The 23,409-nt window shown below is 42.3% G+C and overlaps 1 protein-coding gene across 3 annotated transcripts in view; it reads right to left on the bottom strand.

Annotated features, from left to right (window-relative positions):
* Positions 1–23,409, bottom strand: part of LOC126236165 (atypical protein kinase C) — a 782,990-nt gene that overhangs the window by 741,078 nt on the left and 18,503 nt on the right. For all 3 annotated transcript variants that reach the window (XM_049945254.1, XM_049945253.1, XM_049945255.1), the window contains exon 4: positions 21,174–21,263. In XM_049945254.1, the coding sequence (XP_049801211.1) occupies positions 21,174–21,263 (90 nt within the window). The remainder of the gene's footprint in view (positions 1–21,173; positions 21,264–23,409) is intronic.

Here is a 23,409-nt window from a genome sequence, read left to right as displayed (position 1 = left end):
AGGTGGAGTACGAAAATGCACAATTGGGAAGACAGAAACGAAACGATTAGTAACCTTTGAAATGTGAGGTGTTGCAGGAGATTTCGAAGGTCAGGTGGCTCGATCGAGGAAGCAACGAAAACCTCATGCATCGTCTAGTAAGAAGCGTAATAAAACGGGCAGAGAGAATAGTTGGGCACATATGTGTCGTTGGTGGAAACAGCAGTTGAAGGGACGGTAAAGGAAAGGAACCACACGGGCACGCCTAGACAGGAGTACATGAGACTGATCTTCAACGCTGTGTGTTCCGGAAGTCATATTGAAATGAGGTGGACAAGTCGCACGCGACAGAAATGGACAACTGCACCATTCCACCCTCAGGGCTGATGACATAACCACACACAAAACAGATGAGGTAAACATGATTTATGAAATGGTATCATGTGTTTACGCTGTACTTAAACCCAGAGAAAACAAACGGCGTACATCAGTAACAAATGCAAGATAACTAGAAAGTCAATTCAGTAGGTCTTATGGAGATTTAGGATAATATTCAACATTTTGGAACTAGATTTTTGAACATGGTTGTGGAGAGAAGCAGCGATTAGTATGATGAACGAATAATTCAAAAACAGTCTTAATCGCATTTCTTATTATTATACCGTCAACCGGTTTCAACCCGCCGTAGGGGTGATCTTCTGGGCGTTTACACCATTGGTCGACTGCTGGTGGTGTCACTCCTGCCTACATAAGGCCAGGAAACTATTTATTTTGGAACTACTTCAAAATATCGATCAACGACTTGCAATTATTAACCTCATTATGTATCAGAATGTCGTTCGAGGTAGTACACACATAAAAAAAAGTTTTGCATCATGTCGGTTTCGAGAATTCCGGAACCTGTACAGAAAATTGAAACAGAGATCAACATAAACATCATTTCTGCCCTTCTTATTGCCCGTGACAACCTTACATTGCATGTTGTACCACCACACAGCGAGACCTTCAGACGTGGTAGTCCAGATTGCTGTATACACCGGTACCTCTAATATCCAGTAGCACGTCCTCTTGCATTGATGCATGCCTGTATTCGTCGTGGCGTACTATCCAAAAGTTCATCAAGGCACTGTTGCTCCAGAATGTCCCACTCCTCCACGGCGATTCGGCGTAGATCCCTCAGAGTGGTTGGTGGGTCACGTCGTCCATAAACAGCCCTTTTCAATCTATCCCAGGCATGTTCCATAGGGTTCATGTCTGGAGAACGTGCTGGCCACTCTGGTCGAGCGATGTCGTTATCTTGAAGGAAGTCATTCACAAGATGTACACGATGTAGGCGCGAATTGTCGTCCATGAAGAAGAATGCCTCGCCAATATGCTGCCGACATGGTTGCACTATCGGTCGGAGGATGGCGTTCACGTATCGCACAGCCGACACGGCGCCTTTCATGACCACCAGCGGCGTACGTCGGCCCCACATAACGCTACCCCAAAACAGCAGGTAACCTCCACCTTGCTGCACTCGCAGGACAGTGTGTCTAAGGCGTTCAGCCTGACCGGGTTGCCTCCAAACACGTCTCCGACGATTGTCAGGTTGAAGGCATATGCGACACTCATCGGTGAAGAGAATGTGATGCGAATCCTGAGCGGTCCATTCGGCATGTTGTTGGGCCCTTCTATGCCGCGCTGCATGGTGTCGTGGTTGCAAAGATGGACCTCACCGTGGACGTCGGGAGTGAAGTTGCGCATTATGCAGCCTATTGTGCACAGTTCGAGTTGTAGCACGACGTCCTGTGGCTGCACGAAAAGCATTGTTCAACATGGTGGCGTTGTTGTCAGGGTGCCTCCGAGTCATAATCCGTAGGTAGCGGTCATCCACTGCAGTAGCAGCCCTTGGGCGGCCTGAGCGAGGCATGTCATCGACAGTTCCTGTCTCTCTGTATCTCCTCCGGGTCCGAACAATATCACTTTGGTTCACTGCGAGTCACATGGACACTTCCCTTGCTGAGAACCCTTCCTGGCACAAAGTAGCAATGCAGACGCGATCGAACCGCGGTATTGGCCGTCTACGCATGGTTGAACTACAGATTAAGGAAAACGTACATCTGGGTTACCGGACGGAGATTATTGGCAACCGCTTCCTCCCGATCGGATATCCAACGTCTAAACTACACTCCTGGAAATGGAAAAAAGAACACATTGACACCGGTGTGTCAGACCCACCATACTTGCTCCGGACACTGCGAGAGGGCTGTACAAGCAATGATCACACGCACGGCACAGCGGACACACCAGGAACCGCGGTGTTGGCCGTCGAATGGCGCTAGCTGCGCAGCATTTGTGCACCGCCGCCGTCAGTGTCAGCCAGTTTGCCGTGGCATGCGGAGCTCCATCGCAGTCTTTAACACTGGTAGCATGCCGCGACAGCGTGGACGTGAACCGTATGTGCAGTTGACGGACTTTGAGCGAGGGCGTATAGTGGGCATGCGGGAGGCCGGGTGGACGTACCGCCGAATTGCTCAACACGTGGGGCGTGAGGTCTCCACAGTACATCGATGTTGTCGCCAGTGGTCGGTGGAAGGTGCACGTGCCCGTCGACCTGGGACCGGACCGCAGCGACGCACGGATGCACGCCAAGACCGTAGAATCCTACGCAGTGCCGTAGGGGACCGCACCGCCACTTCCCAGCAAATTAGGGACACTGTTGCTCCTGGGGTATCGGCGAGGACCATTCGCAACCGTCTCCATGAAGCTGGGCTACGGTCCCGCACACCGTTAGGCCGTCTTCCGCTCACGCCCCAACATCGTGCAGCCCGCCTCCAGTGGTGTCGCGACAGGCGTGAATGGAGGGACGAATGGAGACGTGTCGTCTTCAGCGATGAGAGTCGCTTCTGCCTTGGTGCCAATGATGCTCGTATGCGTGTTTGGCGCCGTGCAGGTGAGCGCCACAATCAGGACTGCATACGACCGAGGCACACAGGACCAACACCCGGCATCATGGTGTGGGGAGCGATCTCCTACACTGGCCGTACACCACTGGTGATCGTCGAGGGGACACTGAATAGTGCACGGTACATCCAAACCGTCATCGAACCCATCGTTCTACCATTCCTAGACCGGCAAGGGAACTTGCTGTTCCAACAGGACAATGCACGTCCGCATGTATCCCGTGCCACCCAACGTGCTCTAGAAGGTGTAAGTCAACTACCCTGGCCAGCAAGATCTCCGGATCTGTCCCCCATTGAGCATGTTTGGGACTGGATGAAGCGTCGTCTCACGCGGTCTGCACGTCCAGCACGAACGCTGGTCCAACTGAGGCGCCAGGTGGAAATGGCATGGCAAGCCGTTCCACAGGACTACATCCAGCATCTCTACGATCGTCTCCATGGGAGAATAGCAGCCTGCATTGCTGCGAAAGGTGGATAAACACTGTACTAGTGCCGACATTGTGCATGCTCTGTTGCCTGTGTCTATGTGCCTGTGGTTCTGTCAGTGTGATCATGTGATGTATCTGACCCCAGGAATGTGTCAATAAAGTTTCCCCTTCCTGGGACAATGAATTCACGGTGTTCTTATTTCAATTTCCAGGAGTGTATATTGCAACGAACCACTCGGCAACAACACACACAAAGGCAGAACATTTTCTACATCCACATCTATACTCTGCAGGCCACCTTATGATGTGCGGAAACGGTGACGGCATTCCTCACTTCCTGTTGCAATGTGAGCACAAATCCCTCTAATTTTACCTCCATGTTCTTTTCGCGACATATATGGAGACAGAAGCAATATAATTTTTTGACTCTTCTAGGAACGTAAACCACACCACGATGCCCAATATATCTCTTGCAGCGTCCGCCACTCGAGTAGATTGAGCATTTACATGCACCTGTCGGGTCTTTCAAACAACAATTTCTTGAGACACCCGCGGTGTTGCATAAACATTGTAACTCTTTGGATGAATGACGAAAACGGAAGACATTTTGGACCGGTTGGCAATGAGTAACGCGTGTGCAGTCAGTTGTTAGGACATCTTACACAGTCCCTTAGCTATCTAAACAAGTAGATCCTACCAGTAAACCTCCAATTCTTTAAAGAATAGAACTCCTTGTATACAACAACTTCAAACGTCTGATTACTTATGAGTCAATGTGTTAAACATTTGACTAAGCATGTAAGCGAGAAGAAGTTAGATATTACGTTTAAAGTTTCTAGGACGTGGACAAGTGCTCCCGTTATCAAACACTGTATAACTATATTCTGTGCAATCTGCGCGTTTCGTTTAAAGCAAAAGCTAATTTTTCATGAATTTCGACGCTTCTGATGTCTCCTGAACTGTGTGTCGTAGAATGATATAATTTTGCAGGTACATTCACTAGTATCTGTGGATGTTGTCCGCAAAACGCGTTGCGAATAAAGTTAGTAGTAAAGAAGTAATAAATTAAAACGTCATGCCCGGTGCGGCAGTTTTACTGCATGAACAGTGAAAATGGAGTAAGCGTTAAACATGTTTTTCTCGTTTTCTGGGCGGTTTCAGTGAGACAACATTTCGCAAATATTTTAAATTATGTATAAAGTTTGTTCCAAGTCACTAAGTGCTCTCATTCTCAGATTCTGGATGAATATAGTCTGCGTGTTTGTACGACGTGAATTATGCTGCCTCAAGAAAAATGTTCAGATGTGTGTGAATTCCTAAGGGACCAAACTGCTAAGGTCATCGATCCCTAGACTTACACACTACTTAAACTAACTTATGCTAATAACACCCATGCCCGAGGGAAGACTCGAACCTCTGAAGGGAGGGGCCGCACAATCCGTGACATGGCGCCTCAAACCGCTTGGCCACTCCGCGCGGCTGCCCCAAGGTATAAACTCAGTTTCTAACTGTAATTCTTGTCTTACTGTGCTAACCCTGTAGCATAATAGTATCCCCTTAGTAAGTAGAGTATGTCAGTACTGAAGATTTGGTCACTAATTATATAACACTAGCTGCACCCTACATGCTTTGCAATGCCATTGGAAGAAAAAAAAAGTCGTTTTACAATTTGTGTATTGAAGCGCTTTTGGATACGCAATATTATGGGTTCTCCGCCTGGCGCGTCTTGAACGACTGATTTTAAAGTTTGATCCAACGTTGCAATGGAATACTCCCGTGGTTTCATATACTTATTTTTTTTTTTAAGAAGTTTGTGAAATTTGTTGCCAATAACTTCACTACTAAGAAGTAATAAAACAAAGTGTCATGCCTGATGAGGCAGTTTCTCACGAATCTCAATGTTTATGACGTCGTATCTTCTGAACCTGTGTCTCGTACAGAGATATACGTTTGCCGGCACATTTAGTGATATATATGGACACTGTATACAAAATACGTTGCCAATACAGTTGGTAGTAACGAGGTAATATATTAACGCGTCATGCCTGATATGGCAGTATTTACGGCATGTACAGCGAAAATGTAGCAAGCGATAATCTTTTTTTTCTTTCAGAATCTTTGGGGGGGGGGGGGGGCTGTCGGCGAGAAACGTTTTCGTAAATTATGTGAAGTTTGTTGTTAGTCGCTAAGTGCTCCCATACTCAAATAGCGGATGCATAAGTCTGGGTATATTCGCGAAGTGGCATTTCATTGTTTATGACGTCATACCTCCTGAACCATGTGTCATACTCTTCTTTTTTTCTGCCAGGAACCATCGCGGGCAAAGAACAACAACTCACCAACGTTTCACCGCAATCGGATGAATGATTTAGGAACGCACACAAAACGAATATACAAAGACCATATATATAATTGAAAATCGATTTTGTCTACCCCTGTAAGCCTTTAGATAGGCAAGCTCTAACAGCAGCCGAGGCCCATACTCCGGGATAGTCGCTTAATAATACAGATGGTTAAATGGTACGTCCTACTCAAGTTTTTGGAGATGCTTTGAACAGTGTCTAAACCACGTGGAATCACAACTACGCTCGACTAAGGAAACAGTAGCAGTTTCGTCAGTCACTACTCCGTAAAACATACAAGCTGCTAAACTGTGATGTTACGAGCGCAAGTTTAAAGAAATGTTCTCGCTGGTGGGCGTGTCGTGAATGGCTGATGCAGAATACTGGCGCTAACGCTGACGTCACAGACATGGCAGAGCTGAACTGACGACCGCAGCAAATGCTGGACTGTCCTTCCCGCCGTCCCCGGGAAATCGGAGAGCAATAACCATAAAATGGTGGCCACGTACGCCCCCGCCCCAAATGGCTCCGATGGAGGGCCATTAAAACGGCGGGCAGCCGTGTCCCGCCAGCCACGGAGGGCCACCGATAAGGAAAATGCCGCATCGCTCATTACAGCTTTTACGGACGGGAACGGAGACCTAATCATTTACCTCACTGCATGTGGGGCACACACACAAACACACACAGTGCTCGTAACTGCTTACTGTGGAGGTGGCCGACGTAATCCAGCGGTAAACGAGGGCGGTGCTTCACACAGTAACTATAGTTAGTTCCCCGCGTAAAAACAAATGCCACGTGGTGTATTGGTCGCGCCACGTGAAGTCCATTCGCAGAGGAGAGACGGGCACGATGACAGGCTGGTACCAAAGTTCGTAGGGTTTTTTCGTACGCTTAAAAAAACACACGATCGAGAATTCGGTCATTAGTAACATAATGTCCTTCACTATTAACAACAATCTACCAACGCTTGTCTTGAGGCGAAGAACTCGTCGAGCCATGCTCGGGCCGCTTTTTCATCGGAAAGAAAGTTCTTGAAGGTTTTCGATAGAGAGCGGAAAAGGTGAAAATCTGAGGGCGCTAGATCACTTGACTTGGGTACGGAATGGCTTCACAACCCACCTGCTGTACAATGTTTCTCGACAGTCGAGTAGAATGCGGGCGGCTGTTACAGTAGAGTAGCATCACTTCCCGTAATCTTCCTGGCTGTTGTTCTTGGAATAAGTCCGGAAGGCGTCTCAGTTGTTGATAAGGTAGCAGTGGTGGTTACAGCTCGGGGAAACAGTTCGGTAGTCTTTACACGGGGAGTTGCTGCTTTGTTTGGGATCAAACATTCCTTTCTTCTGTGTACGTTGATATAAAGACACCGTTTCTCGTAACCTGCAACGATAGAGGATAGGAATTCTCCATGTTATTCCCGAGCCAATTAATGACGAGCACGTAAAGACACACTTATGGCCACCCGCCGTTTTTTTTAATTTTTTTTTTTTACTTCCCCGTCGCATGCAAATGCCGCACGACGGTGGAATGACCACAGTTCATCTGCATTAATGCGTTTAAACCATCTTCTTCAAACCCCAAGGTCTTCCTGAACGTGGAGAGTCACTGATGTCAAAAAGATCCTCCTCAAAACGAGAATACCGTTTCTTTGCCGTGCTCTGTCCAATGGCATTATCCCCATACACGACGCAAATTTTTCTGGTTGCCTCAGTTGGTGTCACCCTTCCACAGAATTCAGGCAGAAGAATACGCCAGAAATGTTCCGATTTTTCCACTTGGCACCCCATTCCCTAGCGTCCACAGCACCACTCACTATCTCCAAATGACAGAACGACATTATCTCAAATCAAACAGCAACACTGAACTACAAAAAAAAAAATGACAATCGATAAATAACCCCATAACAACCGGAATACCAGCATACAAAACAAAAAAGCCAAACTACTGATTATAGTAACTTCAGACGCCTGCAGACGCTGCAGGTGGGGGTCGTGGGCTGAGGGGTGGGGTGGGGGGGGGGGGGGGGGGGCGCAACAAGAGTTCAGCGTAGCAGAGGCGAACAAAAACGAGAACTTTCAGGAATCGAGAAATCCGTTCCCGTTCTCGATAACGAAAATAAATCGAATACACAGCCGTGAACTTTAACTATACTTCCAAATCCTAACTAGCCACTTCAGTGTTACAACAAGAGTGAAATACTAGTACGTAAGAAATGAGTGTTCACAGGAGTTACCTACCAGCCTAGCGACTCCATAAATTGTGGAACTGATATAAACATTGGCAGTTTTCGGTACTAGTAGCTCTTAGCTCTCTACCTACTGCCGCCCCCTCCCAACAGTAAATGTGCTACAGCTGTTTTAACTTCACAGATTTTTGGTCAGATAACGAGTGCCATTGGAACGCGTCACATATCTGACAGTCACTGCTCCACTCCTTCCCAATATATGCAGAAAAATACATTGATTCAAATCTTATCAAAGTTTTCTTGAACAGCAACGCACTGAACGAAACACAGCACTTTGTTGACAGTGACTCTGATCCATACAGACAATGTATTCAGCAACAGCACATATTAAAATCCACACCTGTACACAGGACTCGATCAGCACTACACTGTGACAGTTACTGGCGCTACCCTGAGCCAACTGACACTAACCCCCTGGTGGCTTTCCATACCATGGCAGAAAGAAGCCCAATATTCATGGCAATCCCAGCGGCATTTATCCATATTTTCATGGCAATCGCGAATATTATAACTGTTTCCAGTAGCATAAGTATTTAAACTACTTCATTGTTTTCAATATAACTTACTAACAAGATATTTTATCTTCTTTCACTTTCAAAATCATTACTGTTAGTTAATGGGTCATTTCACAGCATGATTTTATGTGGTACTGTAAATATACTAGAATTTCCACATTTTAAAATCCACCTTTCAATGCAACACTCACTGCTGTAGACCAAATTCCTGTAGCAAGGGACAGCGGGCACAAAATAGAAATGAATACCAATCCAAGAATTTTTTTATCTCAGGAGAAACAACCAAAGTCAGAGGACTGAATTGAGAAATAAAAAGAGAAGTTGGTTCCCGTGAATCTGAGAACACTTCGGAATTGAGACCTTTGTCGTTATCAGACTGCTCGTCACTAGTCTAGACCTACAGTACTGTCAGTGCACACTGCCAATGGAGAGGGGTAGATTGCAGAGCTTGTCTTGTTGGTCACATTGACTTCGAGTGCGAGGCAAGGCTAGTGTGACCGCATGTAAAATGCAAGTAACTGTCTTATGGCACAACAAGTGCCTACCTATGAATCAAATAGAGAATTCTGCAATGGTCTACAAGCAGTGGTGCCACCTCAGTCTAAAATGAACTCACATCAGAAGTTGGATACTAAGAAATTGAGAATTATAAAGAAAGAAATGTTATGTGCATTCCCGGCTAAAAATTGTCTCCTTGTGACACTGTAACTGCTGCACAGTGTGGTTGTTAGCTCTTCATGATATGCTTCTGAATGGAAGTGACAGAGGAAACTGCATAGCTTAGCTATCTGTATCAATATTGAATGTCAGAAATCTTTACTCACTCCCGCTCACAGAGGGGTTCAATAGCAGTACAAAGGAAACAACAGCTTTTTCTGGAGAGCAAGAAGCATATTTTATGATTGCAGAAATCTAGTTTCTGGTTGCATACGAATAATTTATGGTGGCATGTTGAAAATAGACATCAGAAAGCACCCCATGGCAAGAGGAAGCTGTGATGGTCTGGAGATGTTATAATTATGCAAAAATCAGTTGCTTGTTGAGGTGACTGGTGCTATAAATTAGAATGGCCATGTCAAGTTGCTGGACAAACACATTTTCCATCTACCTGTGATCCTAATGTGAGCCACAGCACTATCAACTCTGACTTCTACGACGAGCATTCTCACATCTGCCACAGTCTAACTGAGACTGCTGGGTATAGAGAACATGCAGGAGCAATAGCTAGACTCCCCTGCACTTGAAACCAATGGAAAAACTCTAGGCCTTTCTGGAATAATGGTCAGAGATAACAACTATGCAACCTTGGTCACATGAGTGCTCGACCATTGGCATCACCCACATTTACTCCATACTGCAGAAATCTGCTGCTGTTATTACGCATTGAGGAAATGCTACATCCTTATTAGGATGAAAGTGACTACTTTTTTGTCCAGTGAACTTATGCATTCAATCAGCAACACACAAAAATTTTCTGATTATGAAATTTTATTAATGTGGTGCCATGATGCTGACTTACACTACATGCATACCAACAGACAACCATTCAACCATATTAAAATATGGATTAGCACTGTCACTTTTGTTTTAATTCTGTACACCAACATTCACTAACATTGAAAAGGTTCATTGTCATCAGCCGAACTCAATTCAAAATATGCATCACTACTTCTTGCATTGATTGAGCATTTCAAGTCAGCATATGGATGCGTTTCTGATGACTGAACAGACCAATCCTGGCATGAAACAAGTGTCCACAAAAATCACTCTGAATTGTTGGGGAGAGAGTGGAATTTTAATTCACAGAGCTTTCTCACTTGTCGCTTGGCCTTCAAATATGTGAAATTCCCTAACAAACAAGTTGGATATAGGTGGATGCAATGTTCCTCCTCAGTATGTCCTTCCCATACTTGCATATTTATACCAGCTGTCTTCACGGTCTGTTTCAGCTGCTTCTTGAAACACTTAAAATTATTTCCATGAGGTCTACTGATAGAGCAAAGTTCATCACAAAGGACCTGGTGGGGAAGCCTGGCATCACTCATGTGGTGAACATGGTCTAGCCATCTCAGCTGATAAATGATGTTGGTTGCCTCAACGCTATTTATATGCACTTTCTCAAGAACCACAATGTTGCTCAAATAGTCTTATCACCAAGATGTATCTGATTTTGTTTTGTTGGCTAGAGTACTCAAGTTTTCTGATATCGCAGCAATAGACTGGACAAGTTTCGTAGCCATAGAGGAGCTTGGAAATAACATCAGCTCTGTTCACCAAGAGTTTGGTATGGAGTTTTAGACCTTTAGTCATGAAGAGACTGTGCATTAACCATCCAAATGCTGCGTGGACAGCTGCAATTCTTTTATCAACGTTCTATCTATAGGCACATCATTTAGATAGGATGCCTCCAAGATAAGAAAAATATACTAAACCCAGGAATGGCTGATCCTGGGGCAGACTGTGCGAGTACCTGCCCCCCCCCCCCCCCCCGCACACGTTCATGGTAAGACCAAAGTGATCATATGCAGTTGGCTGCTTGTCGTTAACTGTGCAGGTGTTACGAGTAATCTCCAGGTGTTAGAGTAGGAGACACGGCATCATCGTTATACTGCGTGACTACCACGTTTAGCTCACATTTTATAGGATCTTCTCCATTCAGGGTGGGCAGCAGTAATCCTAAATAGGCCTGCTCAAGGACTGAGCAGTCACAGGGTCTCCGAAAGACAAGCATTGCACATCTGCTGCCAACGTGCAAGTCCAAATTAGAAGCTTCCAGTTTCACCCAAAATTCTGCCTTCACCATCCTTATCCCATTACTGCTGAACTTTACTTGCAAATGTGACAGCTGGAAGAAGTGACACAAGCAATGTTTTGTTTAAGGTGGATCTCAGCTTGCAAGGAAGTGACCCACATGCTAACATCTCACAACCACACTCCACAGCAAAAATGAAGTGAGAAATGCAAGTGCATAAATCAGATATATTACAACTGCACCATACTAAAACTGAGGTGTCTGTCATAACTGTAATCCCCACACTGTCGACTGACACATCTTCCAGGCATTTTTACACAATGTACAGGAAAACTCTGCTGCATTCCTAACATTTCATTAGTAAATGAGATCCATCTGTGACTTAACTTTATTGTGAATAAACAGGTCAGCTGTAATACAAAACCAGCTTCACACTGTGGTTAGGCAATAGTTTGATTGAATGGCTCCATTACTTGATTATCATTTGGCTTCCTCACATCTGTGGCATTTGTCTCCTGACAGTCAGCGTATCTCTGGGTTGCAGACTTATTCTGATCATATTTAATTTAATGTTTAAAACTCCTTTCACATGCTTCCTCTTAGTTTGTACTGGATCACAGCTCCTCACACAGAATCTATCAAGAAACTGAAACATACAAAAAATGCAATGACAACCTAACCTCTTTACCAATGCAGTATGGCAGCTTGGTGTGCAATATATTAATACAGATAACTTGATAAGTATTTCTTGAAGTTTTCCTAGTGCATACAAATATTCCATTATTTCTCGGATGTGCATATTCCGCTAATTGTTTGTGTACATTTTCAAACCTGAGTCCATATGAATATTTTTTTTTTCTTTTTCTTCTTTGTATTTGTTGCAGATACCACACACAATTGCAGTCAAGCAACATATTTCCAGCAGCAAGAAGAGTAACCAGCTAGTTCATGTTTTCTAGCCAAGACAGCCGACAAAATACAGGAAGATCAGATATACATGTAACAGAAAGGCCACAACTTTAAGATACAGTAACTGCCAGAAGAACAGACAGCCAACAGATGGAACTTCACATGGGTGGATTCACACTCATCTAAAATAATTTTAAGAGACATCAAATTCACCACAGACTACAGAAATTATGCTATTGTGTCAAAAACTAACATTCTGAGCCACAGTTGTGTACGAAATACAGGCTTTTTTTCTTGCAGGAAAGAAAACAGTAATTAACCACTTTTAACACTTCCTTGCTCACACAGATCACCTTGTTCACCCACATGATCTTCCTGCTCTGTTTTGTCCAAATCGGATAGACTGAGTTCATGCCATTTTCAGTACCTTTCTGTTAACTCTCCATATGTTAGCTTCAGCCAACATATTTTCAGTCATGCAAGTGGCATTTTTGCTTAAACATTATTACACCTAGGAGGACACTGGTCATCTGAGCAACCTCCACTACAACAGTCCGAAACGAAGTAAGTCTATGTTACATCATTGTTTTTCTGGATTCAATCCTATTTTCATGTGCACAATTTTAGGTATATCAAATCTAATAACAGTTAATTTGCTTTTTACCTACAAAAAGTAAAGGTTTAGCAGAGATCCTGATGTACGTCTGGAATGATTCCGAAAGCTGAGTGATGAAGATCCTGAAAGTGATATTGCTGGTTCAGAAAATAAGGATTGTGTACATGAGATTCAGAACAGAACAAGAAGTGTCACAAAATGATGAATTTGAAGCATGGGAAGATGTTAATTCAAGAGGACGTATTACTGTCAGAAAGAGATGGAGTGACTAGATGAAGGGAAAGTAAATATCATACCAATGTTAGAACAAAATCTTTACCTCGACCCAAAATGAAGCTCGTGTCACAAAGACAGAAATAGAAATTCTGAATTTATTCTTTGATGAAAATACATGAACAATTATATACAATGTTCAAAGTGTCGTAATATGCTATCTATGTCGGAGATGAGACCTGTCATCCGTGCGAGTGACTGTGTCAGGAATTATTACATAACTGTGGGTTCATAGGGTTATTTATTCACACAAATGTCACTGTCAGAACTGAGCCCGAGAACATGATCATTAAAAACCTTAACACAAATCACAATAAACCCAAGTGTTCTTACACATTGTTTACACGTGAACATGTATACATGTTGGAGAATTTTCGATTTTGATACACTCCAAGGCAAAATTACCACTGGAATTGCAGCTGTGAAATACATAATTTCTGCAGTAAATGGTGAACATGTCTTTTATATGAGTCCTACAAAAAACTTACATTACAAATTGTCTATCTTTGCGTCGCTGTCTTTGACTCAAAAGCTTTCAAAAACACGAAGAGAATAACAAGCCTCCAATTGCTGAATCTGCTTTAGAAAGTCACGATTCATTTCCCAGAACACTAAAATTCCTATAAACGTGAACCATCTTTTAATCAAATAAAGAAAAGTCATCCCACAAACAAATAATAAATATTTCTACATCTCCCACCCAATTCCACTTCAAGTGTGTTATTGGCAGATCATATGTATCCCTTCTTGCCAAAATGTTACAAACTACAGTTTATCAGTTGTAATAAGTAATTTCATCTGCATAATAATTATTTTCTACCCAAATAACTTTGCTATTGCAACAAATGAGGTAACATCAAAGAGCAGACAAGAAGAAGATCACGTGACAGGGTTAAGAGTTTTCTATCCTACACAATAAGCAGAGCCACAATATGTGACAATGAAGAAATAACTGCTACACACTTTATGATTGTAGGCCAGCTCTGCATGTCCCTGGCCACGTAAATGTTCTAGTGGTTCAAAGGACTGGCTACTATGGTGAACATCTGAGATTCGATTCCCGGTGCCCTTTCCTTCTCTCTCTCTCTCTCTCTCTCTCTCTCTCTCTCTCTCTCTCTCTACTATCCCCCCCTCCCCCTCCCTGCGATAGGAAAGTCTGGAATGGGGGTCCACTCAGTCTCATGAAGCCAAATGAGGAGCCACTTGATAAAACAAGCACTGAAATTGACACATAAGCCACCGAAGTGTCAAGTAGACAGGCGTGCACCAAGCTGATAGTCAAGTGACATTTATTTATTTTACATATCACTTGCAGTTTCAAAAATATCTATCTACCTGTCCAAGTTCATATTTATTGAAATATCTTTTAATTTCAAGCCAAAACTACCAGTCACACTTATTAACTGTGTACCCACCTGAAGCTATGTCACAAATGTTCCACACATTCCAGTAGGGACACAGTGCTTGCTACAATCCCCCAGAAGTCCTACACTTCTGACTTCTTTGTGTGGCTCCTGCTTATAATATGAAGGAGAAAAGGAGATTACTGTCTGTTTCAGAAATACTGTCATTGATTGCAAAACCATCATGGTCAATTTTGAAACCAGATTCTACAAGCAGCTCCAGAATTTCTTCATTAGTCAAACTGTCCCCCATTTTATGGCAAAATTTTTCAATCAAGGGAACTGTGGAAGCACACTGCAACAATGAGTGCACAGGAATTGATCACATCTTTAACACTTTTTCAGCAGTAACGCCCCTCTAGCAGCTCTCGAATGTACTTCAAGTGTAAGCAACTAACTTCAAGCCATCACTGACCAGAAAAAAATGGACTGCAAAGTAACCATCATGAAATCCGCACTCAGGGATTCTTCAGGTGCTGACTGTTAGGGAAAGCACAAGGTGCCCTCAATTTCTATGGACAGTGGGAATGCGTTAATAACACTGTGACTTTAGTGTTTCATGAGTATGTTTGAAACATTTGATCATTTTAGATGTGCATAAAATATACTAAATCTTTCAAAACATTCTCCACTCATTGTGTGGCTTTGTCAAGACTATCACATTCTGAAATCTACAGTATCAACCCGGTTTAATCCATCGAGCACTATCGGTTGACCAATTAAACACTTCCTGCTTATCTACCAAAGTTGGATCAATGTGATCTTTCTTCTACTCGTTGCCTCATATATTTATTCATCACAGCTGTTTAAGGATGCCTTATAATGATGATTGGGATATAAATTGTTATGATTGCTATTACAGCTTTTTTATGTAAATGCTAAAATATCTTTGTCTGGATTGCTCTCACTGTAAACCAAACAGAAATGTAACAAACTAACTAACAAAAGAAAAGCCCTCTGAGAACCCAAAACTAACTTGCATAAAAACCTTCCAGAATTAATTAAATAATACATATTATTTCTACAACACTATGGAGGAATTACCAAAAATTTAGCCTAGTATTCTTTGTCCACATACAACACACTTTTGTAAAGATATAATAAAAGAATTGTGTTGAAATAATGAGACTATTTAAAACTTTGTAACTTCCTTTGGTTTCAAAGTAACCTTTCATTTAAGTATCCTAAATTTACAGTAGCAAGACTTGTGGATTGTCCCTAGTGGTCACTAGAACATGATGCAAGATATAAATCTAGCACAATTTCATATAAAACAATGGAATGTCCGGATGAAATAACAACATTTGGATCCTTCCTGCCAACACCAGATTTTCTGACTTGCACAGGTGAGACCTCTACATACAAAATATCTTTCAGTCCTGTAATCCCCTGGCTGCAACCTTCACTAGAACCAGTCCTCCACTTACCTATCCCCTTCCATGCTCCCCACCAGCACTACATACAACCTTCCATTCAGCCAATGCACCCACTATGTTTCTCCCCTTCTCTCCACTCCCCTCTTCTTTTTCTGTTCCCCCCCCCCCCCCTGCAGCACAACATCCAGACTCTGCTTCCAGCAGCCCTATCCCTTCCCCACCCCATCCCCATCCCGCAAGGTCACACAGGGAGCAAAGCACCATCCCCACTTGTATCCTGTTATCCTCCCATTCCCCAACCCATACTTCCCTCTCAAATCCCGCCACACAACTCAGATTGAGGCTCACATCAGACTTAGTCACAGACCACAGTCTGACCATAGTGGCTGGAGACAGTAGTCGCCTTGTGTGTGTGTGTGGGGGGGGGGGGGGGGGGGCTTAGTGTGCACACGCATGCACTTTACAGTTCTAAATAAGGTCTTTTTGCTGAAAGCTTAAACATTTAGTAGTCTTTCCACTGTGCCTGTTTGCAACTCAATGCCTCCTCCATATTGTAATAATTTCATAAAATGGATTCTGGAAGATGACTTATTTCCATAGTGTTTTAAACACATTCGGATATCATACCATCTGCTTGGGGGGAGGACAGATATAAGTGCACTATTCCTGGCAACATGGAAGAAATCATTCCAAGAACTTGGAAACATAATAAGGAATAAATTTAAGAAATAATTTAAACATGTCCAATTCCTTCATCAAGCAGCAAGTTCAGTGAAATGTCTGCAAATAACATGAAACAGTTCTTACTAAATAACCGCAAGAAAACCCAGAATATCACTGTGACAGTGGTACATTAATAACAAAATGTGGAAAATAATGAGGAATTAGAGACTGTTGCACACACAGTTCAAGAAAGGGCACAATGATATTGGCAAGTAAAAATTAGTAGAACTTTGTGTGCCTATTAAAAGATCAACGTGTGAAGCATACAACTTCCACTGTCATACATCAGTGAAAGATCTTGCTGAGAACCAAAGAAAATTCTGGTCGCGCGTAAAATTACCAAGTGGCTTGAATGACTCTATCCAGTCAGCCACCAACCACTCTGGTGTGGCAGTAGAAGACAGCAAAGGGAAAGCTGAAGTTTTAAACTGCACATTTAACAAATTATTCATGCAAGAGGAACATACAGACATAGCATTGTTTGACCGTCTCACAGACTTCCATATGGAGGACACAGAAATATGCATTTCTGGTTCTGAGAAGTAACTGAAAGAGTAAAAAGCGAATAAGGCACCAGGGATGGATGGAATCCCAATTTAGTTTTACAGATACTGGCCCATTTGTCAGCTTGCATTTATCATGAATCCCTCACCCATCAGAAAGTCCCAAGCAAACGGAAAAACAAAAAAACCAATGCTGGTGACTCATGCATATAACAACGGTTAAAGAACAGGCTCACAAAATTATAGACCAATATCCTTAACATTGGTTTGCTGCTTAATTCTTGAGCATATCCTTAAGTATGAATATAATAAATTTCCTTGAGGCAGGAAAGTTTCAGTCCATAAATCAGAATGGGTTTAAAAAGAATTACTAGTATGGAACTCACATTGGCCTTTTCTTACATGGTATTCTGTGAACCACGGACGAAGAGCAAGACAGATGGCCTATTTCTACAATTCCAGAAATTGTTAGATACAGTCTGCCATTGTACACTGTCAATAAATATCTGAGCATATGGAATAGATTCCCAGAAGTGAGTGGCTTGAAGACTTCTTAAGTAACTGAACCTTATATGTTATCCTGGTTGGCGAGTGTTCATCAGAGACAAGGGCACAGTCAAGCGTGTCCCAGCAAAGGGCAGTAGGACCACTCTTCTCTATACACTTAAATTATCAGACAGGTAAGTGACAACAATCTGTAACTTTATGATGATGCAGCTGTAGTGTACGGAAAAGTGTCTAAAGGAAGATACTGAAGCAATTCAGCGGCATTCTGCTAGATTTGTTGCCAGCAGTTTTAATGAACAGATGAGTATTACAGAGATGCTTTGTAAACTCAAATAGAAATCCCCATGGGGGAAGGTGATATTCTTTTCATGAAACATTACTGAGAAAATTTAGAGAATTGGCATTTGTAGCTGACAGAAAATGATTCTACTAATTCCAACTTAACACATCACATAAGGACCACAAAGAGAAGACACAAGAAATTAGGGGTGATACAGAAGCATATTGGCAATCAGCAATTTTTTGTTTGCTCCTCCAAGCACCCTATAGCTTGCAGAAAATTTATGTAGATGTAGACATTAAATGAGCATTTACTGTTTGTATAAGCCACAGTTATATAGAAACCACCTGTTTCCTTGCTGGACTTCAACCTGTCATCAGTACTTTAGTACTGCCTTCAAAACACGTACTTTAATAAGATGCATTTCTATTACAGGTCGTATGGACATGCTCTGCTATAAGGACTAGCATACCCACTCATTTACAGATGGACCTTCATTCTTTAACTGGAATTTGAAAGTAAAAGCAAACTGATATTTTAGAGGTGCATGGAGTATTGCCAAGAGATGAACCAAGTGTTGGAGAAATCCCTAATACTCATCATCAACTGCACGCCGAATCTCTATATTACCAATCTACAAATACATGTATCTACCACATCACAGTTGAATAATTTTAGTTACATCCATTTCACTCACATATAATTTTATTACATACCACACAAAATTAAAAAACTATGCCTTCTTATATAGTATTTAATACACTGCTGTATCTACTACCTTGAAAAGAAAAAAAAGAAAAAAAGCAAGAACAATATGATGTTTCAGTTCAGTCACATAATGAACAGTATGCAGAGCACATTCCTCAACAGAATATGGACTCAACATGGTGTTTCCATCAGGAGATAAAATAAAGTGCTTCAGATCAAGAAATGCAGAGTTTTAGACAGAGAGAAGTATTGCAGGTACCTGCCCAATCCACTTTAATAAAATAAAAAACCAGTTACTGGTTGTCATATTATTCTGTTAGTTAGCAATTATCCTACATCAGTTAAATAGGATTAGAGTTCTAAAACTACCATAGGCTATCACAGACCATCAGAAGCAGGCATGGACTATGGTCGTTTTCCCAGTTGACTTGGTCTGTTAAAATCCTATCTGCACGGCCTGTACATTACGTGTGTTGCATACCTATCAGGCATTGGCTCATTTTGGTTGCTTTGTTTACTTATCCAACCAGTTTCTTACTAGATTGCCCTTGGAACTCGAAGCACTGAACCCTCTGTAAGCTGAGTGAGGATATATAAAGATCCGCATAACCTACAGAACATTAGTAAATGACCAATGTTTTTCAGCATGAATCACTGTTTTGAAGTGTGGGAATTGCTCAATACAAGGACCACTGAAAGCAAGATAGAAGCCATGTTTCAGTACTGTAGAACTAAATGTATATCGTAAGACACTGGCTACTTGTCTATGAGATAACCACCACAGATGTAGACTGTCTGAAATGTGTCCCACATGTTGCTCTGGAACCTTTATACAGATCAGGAAAAATTTCGAGGAAAACTTCTGAAACAACTAATGAAATGTCGATACCTACTATCTCTGTGACCTCATGAACACCACAGCAAGAATTTCGTCAGATACTCCGATGACAATATCTGACAGATTTAGATGAAGTCATCAACAGAGCTGTTTATGCTTCAGGAGCCTCGATATCAATGTTAGAGAAAGTTTTTCATTTAATCTGTCCTGGCTATGAGCCACCTAACCACTACAGTAAGGGTACCACGTTACTGAACATCAGTGTGTTCATGCTGCTATCACATATGAGATAAAATGCTGAAATGCTCTCGCTATGCATGGACCGATGTGTCTGGACACAGAAATTAAATTCTATGTTACAACACCAGAACCACTTTTCATCAAGAGTATTTTCCCTGGTGAGTGCAGAGAAACAGACAACTAAGGATGTGAAACACACACTGGACTAACACTGAACAATGTGTAGTTCTAAGTATGTGCATAACAAATAAATAAGAAACCAAAGAGAAGTTGTTAGCTCCCAGTTTCTCTCTTACACATTCAGTTATGTTTCACTCCTACCAATGTTACCAGTAATCACATCATTTACTACACCATTTATGTACTATACCAAAACTACAGAACCATTGTTTTGATATGGCTCAATTCTATATAGGATACATTAGTCAACTAAAACAAAAAATGGCTTCTCATAAATATGAGAGTGTTCCTCCAACTGGAATATGTATCACATTTTACTGATATGCAGCACACAAAAGGTCTTAGTTGGAGTGGGGAGAAGCTCATGATAGTTTACTGTGAATGATGGAGGATTTTTTAAAAAGAGAGAGAGAGAGAAGGAAAATACGAGAGGCAGTTGAAATCTTGAAGCAGCCTAACAACACCAACAGGGAAGATCAGCTACAGGCTCCTAACATCCTGGCTGCCAGAAATCCCAGTATGATAGTTATGTGTAGCTGCAGGGCAGTGGTTTCATCAGACAATGCAACCACTGGTTAAATAAACAGTGTACACACAACTGATGTCATCCTTCGAACATTAACCAGTGTAAAAACATTGCCCTCAGGAAGCTTGTTGATTCGTAGTGGGCAACCAATTGCCAACAAGCCGTGCAGCAAAGAAATCATTACCCACATGTCCTGTCCTATCTCCTTACACCCACCAATGTTATTTTAGTGTCAACAAAATCTAATAAATTTGATATTGGTCGTCTAGTGACTAAGTCAAGAAAACAACATATTGATGCACCCACACCTAAGCTACACAGTTTCTGCAATGAGAAGGCCACCGCAACTTGCTTGAAACATCGGTAAGTATTAGGTTTTTAAGTATTTTATAAGGTGATACGGCAACAAATCTTAATGACAGTACTGAAATAACTCTGTGCTTCCATGCCCATATGGATCTGGGCACACTCACTGCTAATCAATATTCATTACATGCTCCGACTTTCTAAGTCATTCAGTCCATCTGGTGGGGCATGACATGAGTTGGGCTGTTGCTGATTTGTTTCTGGGAGAGGAGAGAGGGGTGCAGCTTCCCTCTGCTGCCCCCTTAGCCCCACTGTGCACGCTCTTGTTCACCAAGTACCTTTCATAGATTGTCATGTTACAATCACACTTTCAACTCATAAACAACATAAAATGGTAGGGAGAAAGGAAATTTTTTTATAATGGTATGCCTACCACACAGTAAAACATATATGATAATAGTAAATAAAAATAAACAGTTGCACTTGGGATAAGGACTGCATCTTCTTCTCTCCCTCTCTCTCCAATGAACTTCCCTGCAAAGCATTTCAGGATATAAAAAATATTGGTCTTATACTTACCATGAATGGTGAGCTCAGAATCCTTGTTGACCTCATAAAGACGTATGGCCTCATCTAGTTCCATCTGCGTTGAAATAATGCATGGGTCCCCTGCAAGAGAGAACAAGTCAATGAGTAAACACATTATTGGTTTGTTTCCAACCTGTAACAGGTCTGTCATTATCACAGTGGCATGCTATGTTTCTTCTTTTGTTACTATGGATACATTATATAGGTATGAACACTCAAATTCATTGCACAGACAAAAATTAGCTGGAGACGGTCCAGTAGAATTTGTAATTAAAATTCTTCTTTAGTGTTCTGATAGGTGAGTGAATGCTTCAGCATGAATTTTTGGCAACAAGACTTGCCTCCATCTAAATGCGACGCCAAATGGATGATGATCTGGACCAGTGAGGCATCAATTTTCCCCTTATTGGCATTCTTCTCCTCGGGTGGTACTGGCTGTGCTTCTAAAGTGACATATGTTCTGGTGATTCATTTGGTACTGCCTTACTGGGATCAGATCCTGTGTCATTAAGTCTGCAGTATGCCAAAGGCAGAATCCCATAACATGGTAAGATAGAATCTGCTACTTTTGTTCCCAGGTCCCTGTCAAGTCAAATACCTATAACTTCCATTAAGTAAAGAGTCAAAGAAAAAAGCTGACTGCCCAAGTACCTTATCATTTCAGCCCATGGCATGGCTAGTTTCCAAGCAGTGATCTACAACAACTAACTTGGTAGGTTGGCACAGTTATGTGTGTCATTTGATTCCTTGATATCTCTCCTCAATTGTGTGAGCCATATAATCGTTGTATTCTTTGCCTTACTGGTAGAGGAGATGGTAGACACACACTTTGCAAAGTTTCAGATAGCCTTTCACATGTATTGGGTTGGGTTGTTTAGGGAAGGAGACCAGACAGCGAGGTCATCAGTCTCATCGGATTAGGGAAGGATGGGGAAGGAAGTCGGCCGTGCCCTTTCAAAGGAACCATCCCGGCATTTGCCTGGAGCGATTTAGGGAAATCACGGAAAACCTAAATCAGAATGGCTGGACGTGGGATTGAACCGTCGTCCTCCCGAATGCGAGTCCAGTGTCTAACCACTGTGCCACCTCGCTCGGTTTTCACATGTATTAATTAATCTGACATCTTGGGAGGCAGGTGGAAAATTCGCTTGATGTTCTGGAGTCCTACGATAATTGTGAATTCCTTTGACATACTGACAGCATACACAATGTACGTCATTGCTTTGGTGTCTACTGTTCATCCTTTTGTCTTACAACTGCCAGCTGGTGAATATAAAACTGCCACTCTTGTGTGATACAATGACAGTGGAAAGCATGCGTATATATACTTTCTGAGCACATTATTTTCTAATGGGCCTTCACCTCCTCTTCTCACTGTGATATCCAGGAATAGGGGTGCTCCATATATTCTGCCTTCGTTGTGAACAGTATGCCAGGTTGGTGAAACTTCAGGTGGTTCAGGAGTTCATATATGCCTAAACTTTCTTGCTGAAGTGGGTATGTGGCCCTCTTGAAACAGCTCATCATTCAACCGCAGTGACATGAGGATAACAATAAGTCTTGCTGCTAAAAATTCATGCAGGACCCAAGACTCGACATAGTGATAAATCCAAGAATTGCTAGAAAGGGTGTTCATTTTTATCAAATGCAAAATGTTACCTTATTAAACCATGTTTGTGGAACTAGCCTCAACTCGAAGAGATAAAACTACATTCACAACTTAATTATCAATGAAAGTACACGATGGAATAACAACAATACTGTTAACAGGATAAATTGCTACACACAGTATGGAGGAGACTTTTGCAGACAGGTATAACAACATTCACACAAGCAGGATGTACACACATGGACACGATTTCTTGCTGATGTCGCTGTACTCTTGGATGCGATGACCATGTGTGTCTAGGCTGTATAGAATGGACTTCTTGGTACTGAACGGATGACAACTGCAGCTGTCAAAGCAGAGGTATTGCTGGTTGTTGGTAAGTTTGATATGGATGGAGTACTGATGTAGCCGTCATTGATGTGGTAGTCAACATCAAAGAAGGGGGATTCTTGGGTTGAGGGGGGCCAGGTGAAATGAATGGGGGTGGTGTTGAGATTCTGGAGGAATGTGAATAGGGTGTCATCATCCTCAGTCCACATCACAAAGATTTCATCATCCAGTTTGAATCAGGTGAGGGATTTGGGATTTTGGATGGTTAGGAAGGATTCCTCTAAATGG

This window comes from Schistocerca nitens, chromosome 2 (genome assembly GCF_023898315.1).
Source record: "Schistocerca nitens isolate TAMUIC-IGC-003100 chromosome 2, iqSchNite1.1, whole genome shotgun sequence".
NCBI lineage: Eukaryota > Metazoa > Arthropoda > Insecta > Orthoptera > Acrididae > Schistocerca > Schistocerca nitens.
This window is presented reverse-complemented; position numbering and strand designations above follow the sequence as displayed.